The sequence below is a fragment of the Phaethon lepturus genome, unplaced genomic scaffold (genome assembly GCF_000687285.1).
Source record: "Phaethon lepturus isolate BGI_N335 unplaced genomic scaffold, ASM68728v1 scaffold25895, whole genome shotgun sequence".
NCBI classification, from domain to species: Eukaryota; Metazoa; Chordata; class Aves; order Phaethontiformes; family Phaethontidae; genus Phaethon; species Phaethon lepturus.
In genome coordinates, this window is record NW_010543003.1 from 247 (window position 1) to 4,951 (window position 4,705).

The window sequence follows — 4,705 nt, forward strand, 5'->3', positions numbered from 1 at the left end:
TTGACAATGATTATTTCCTCTGGGAGAAGGTGCTGAACAGAAGGATGTCGGCAAGATTATGAGGGTTCTGCCAACAAGAGAGACAGTCAAGAGGGATGGAGGTCTTGGCTGACTTGGGCTTAGGAGACCAGAATGTCTGCTGTGGTTGAGGGATATGTGCAGCTGTTGGGAACGGGAGGGAGCTGAGGTGAGTGGCTTACCTCTCAGAGGGCTGCAGAGCACCATCCTGTGCACTGCAGGCTTAAGTGGAGAGAAAAATTCAGTCTAAATATCAATGATCCTGACAAGGCAGCTCTTCCTAAAGAGAGGCACAGGCAGGGCTGGATTTACTGGTGGGGCAGCTGTTCACAACCTCCACGTTAGCATTGCCATTCACAACAGAAATAGTGTGAGAGGTTTGTCGGCCTTGTCTTTGTAGCTGGCATCTGATCTGGAAGTGCCAGTGGTCAGAAATGGACAGGGGTGTTGGTTACTTAGTGCTGTGTGTTAATTTATCAGGGTGGGCAACAGAAATGCCCTCACACTATATCACCCCAGACTGATGCTTCTGTCTTTTTCTCTAAGCATCTTTTTTCTAATATTGGTGCTGACATAAACAACTGTGCTTTGCCACCTGGTGTTTCCTTGTGCTTTCCTTCCCTTCTGCAGTCCTGCCTGGGCAGGCAGCAGGGCCTGGAGATCCCTGCCTTCAGGGGTGGTGTGAACCTGCAGGGTCAGCGGTGATCATTCTGGTAACCTGCTCCAGAGGGATGAGAAACTCTTTTAGGCATAAGACATAGATGAGGGACTTGATGGCTCCTTCAGAGTATTTCTTTGCTGTCCTGCTGTAATAACTCCTGGATACTTTGTGATGAAACAGGAGAGTTTCACGCTGTGCAGTGTGTTAGTTTTAGTTAGAGACGCACTGTTGGACTGGTGAACCAGAAATTTGATCCAGTTTGGCAGGAGGCAGGACACTCAGCCAGACTAATAGCCTGGTGTGGCAGGTGTTGCTGGAGATGGAGGTTAGGACACAGTATGACTCTGTGTAGCAAACCCTTTTCCTCTGATAAATTGCACTTTTGCAGGTACCGAGCCAATGTGTGGAGAGTCCTGTGTACCCTTCTCCTCCTGTATACAGCCCTGGGAAGCAGGGGTTCAAGTCCAAGAGCACCAGCAGTCCCACACCTTTGACCAGCACAGGAGGAGGCGGTGTGGTTGGCTTTGATTCCACCTCTACTGCCAAAAGTCGGCGCTGCAAAAACGAGAGCGGGCTGCAGGAAGGTAGGTGTCCTTCTAGCATTTGCCCTGCGCTAATCTGTAGTGGACTGTCAAGCCATGGGCTCTCCAGGTGCAGTGGGGTGGCACTGACTGCGCATGCAGCTCCAGAGGAGGGACACAGTACCCTGCCCGAGGCTATCTGGAGCAGGTGAAAGTGTGGCCACGCTTCTTGTCTGTCACCTCTGAGCGCACGTGAAGGACTTTCACTGTGCTACTGCATGGGCAATCTTGTGCTAAATCTGCGCAGCTGCATGGATCACACCTGAAATGGGGAGATCCTGCAAAGTAAGGTGTTAGAGCGTGGTCCTTTTTAACCCAAAGAAGACTGCCTAGCCACAAGACTGATGGGCTAGATGTGGCCTGGCCCTTGAAGACTCTCTTCCCAAGGGCTCAGCAGACCCGTCCCTGCTATGTCTTTCAGTGCCTGTGAAGAAAACACTCCTGTCCCCAGGTGAGGCAGGACAGGGGTGTGCCCCATTACAGGATGGAGGAGCATCAGGTCCTCCACTGGCCAAGCCTGCCCATTGCTGGTGTAATGCAGGCACACCTAGCTGAGTGACAAGGGAGGTCACTCCACCAGGCGTGAGGTGGAGGAAAGCCACGTGGCCTTCCTCCCCAGGAAGGTTGAGCCTGTGGGGTGGGGTGTGGTGCGTTGATCCTGGCTGGAGGCCAGGTGCCCACCAAAGCTGCTCTATCATTCCCCTCCTCAGCTGGACAGGGGAGAGAAAATATAATAAAAAGCTTGTGGAGATAAGGACAGGGAGAGATTGTTCACCAATTACCATAATGGGCAAAACAGACTTGACTTGGGGAAATTAATTTAATTTATTGCCAATCAAAATCAGAGTAGGGTAATAAGAACTAAAATCAAATCTTAAAACACCTTCCTCCCACCCCTCCCTTCTTCCTGGGCTCAACTTCACCCCCGATTTCTCTCCCTCCTCCCCCCGAGTGGTGCAGGGAGATGGGGTGTGGGGGTTGTGGTCAGCTCATCACATGTGGTCTCTGCTGCTCCTTCCTCCTCAAGGGGAGGACTCCTCACACTCTTCCCCTGCTCCAGCATGGGGTCCCTCCCACAGGAGACAGTCCTCCACGAACTTCTCCAACATGAGTCCTTCCCACAGGCTGCAGTTCTTCAGGAACTGCTCCAGCCTGGGTCCCCCACGGGGACCGTCCTTCAGGAACAGGCTGCTCCAGTGTGAGTCCCCCACGGGGTCACAAGTCTTGCCAGCAAACCTGCTCCAGCCTGGGCTCCTCTCTGCATGGGGCCACAGGTCCTGCCAGGAGCTTGTTCCACTGTGGGCTTCCCACAGCCTCCTTCGGGCATCCACCTGCTCCAGTGTGGGGTCTTCCCCGGGCTGCAGGTGAAGATCTGCTCCACCATGGAGCTCCATGGGCGGCAGGGGGACAGCCTGCCTCACCATGCTCTTCTCCACGGGTTGCAGGGGAGTGTGCTCTGGTGCCTGGAGCACCTCCTCCCCCTCCTTCTGCACTGACCTTGGTGCCTGCAGAGCTGTTCCTGTCACATATTCTTACTCTTCGGCTGCAAATGCTGTGTGCTGTTTTTTTTTTCCCCCTTCCCCTTATCCCACAGGCAATACCACCATCACTGATGGGCTCGGTCTTGGCCAGCAGCAGGTCCATCTTTGAGCCATCTGGCATTGGCTCTATCAGACATGGTGGAAGTTTCTCGCAGCTTCTCACAGAGCCCCCCCTGTAGCCCCCCTGCTACCAAAACCTTGCCATGCAAACCCGATATGTGGGGCTACAACCATACAGATGCTAGGCTTTAACGTTATTTGCAGAAGTGTGAATGATCACGCAGGCTGCAGCTCTCGGCCCAGAATTTCCTAGAACAGCCCATGGTTCTGCTGGTTTTCATTGGTTATACCCCATCACAGTAGATAGAAGATGTGACTGACTGTTCTTCTGGATGGGAGAAATATGCATGTGCCCTGGCTGATGGCTGACCTTGGTGAGTTCACAGGAGAGAGCCAAAACTGGGGCTCTTCCTCTTACTAGTCCTGTGTCTTTTCCCAATGCACAGCATGCCTTTAAAGTAGGTGCTTTGTAGTACAGCTGGAAGTGTCCCTGGAGCGGTTAATGCCTGAAGGGGATGCCCTGACCTTGCACCGCTCTCCCCAGTTCTTCTAGAGTTAGCTCAAGCAGTGTTAAATATATGTTTGTGCCCACAATCACTCCCCAGTCTGGCCAGGCAGATCTTACCCTTTCATAAGCCCTTTATTCTTGGCCCTGAATAGATGTGTCTTGGGGTGAGGGCCCTGTGGCACAGGGGGGACAGGGCTGTGCCACTTGATCTCATTCCTGTGTGCGCTCTCGTTCTTTCAGGCAAACCCAAGTCCCCCAAGCTGAAATGCACTTACTGCGACAAGGCCTTTACCAAGAACTTTGACCTGCAGCAGCACATTAGAAGGTAACGGTGCCGCTAGCCCGGACACAGCAGAGTGGCTGGGGTTAAGGTTGCATCATGGATGTAATCTTCTTGTTGATTATGGGCTGGGACTGGAGACTGCTTTTCCTTGCTGATGGGACCTTGAAAACCAAACCTGTTGTCACCTGATCACCGGAGCAGCATCATCTCCATGGCTTGCCTCTGCCCTTTCCTCTTGTCTCCCTCCCTAGCAAGCCACAGCCTTCATGTTTGCTGGTGTCAGCAAACCGTAAGCCAAGCTCAGTGTCTATATAGGGAGCTCTTACAAGAGAGCTCTTCTCTGGCAGGAGGCAGTTGAAATCTTTGGGGTTTCCCCCAGTGGAGTCTGCTGGACTCAGGACAAATGGGAAGGAACAAGTGGTGGTTTTGCCCCCCTTCCTGGCCTGGACTCTTCACATAATGTATGCCATGTGTTAGAGTCTGCCCTTTCTCCTGCAGTAGAAGGGCAGGGTAGAAAGACCTTTCTGCTGTGGACAGGGGAGAGCCAATTTAGGGAGATCAGGGGACTGCAAGCTAGAAGAGACATGTGTGCAGGGAAGGGAGAGGTAACAGGGAGGTAAAGGATTGTACACCCGAGAAAGGCTGCCTCCTCTCAGCCAGCTGCTGATACGGTGTCTTCTGCCTTCAGTCACACAGGTGAGAAGCCCTTCCAGTGCATCGTGTGTGGCCGAGCCTTTGCCCAGAAGTCCAACGTGAAGAAACACATGCAAACCCATAAAGTGTGGCCTCCAGGGCTGGGGTGCACCATCTCCCGCAACTCCATCACAGTGCAGGTCATGGCCTTGAACCCCAACCAGGAGGATGAGGAGAACACAGGTTTGCTGCCCGGGGATTGCATGTGCTGGGGGCAGAGGAGTGATGTGAAGAGTCTACACTTCCCTGCACCTCCACACAGGGAGGGTGGGGAGACAGGAGCTGTGCATGCTGTTGGCGTTCCTCCCATGGGGTTTAGCAGCACACACTAGAGAAGTGAGTCATGTTTGCCAGATTCAT

General features: G+C 53.2%; 1 protein-coding gene across 1 annotated transcript in view; it reads left to right on the plus strand.

The window, feature by feature from the left end:
• Positions 1–4,705, plus strand: part of ZNF341 (zinc finger protein 341) — a 13,925-nt gene that overhangs the window by 240 nt on the left and 8,980 nt on the right. The window contains exons 2-4 of the mRNA XM_010288234.1: positions 1,068–1,263; positions 3,610–3,694; positions 4,341–4,528. Coding sequence (XP_010286536.1) covers positions 1,068–1,263; positions 3,610–3,694; positions 4,341–4,528 — 469 coding nt within the window. The remainder of the gene's footprint in view (positions 1–1,067; positions 1,264–3,609; positions 3,695–4,340; positions 4,529–4,705) is intronic.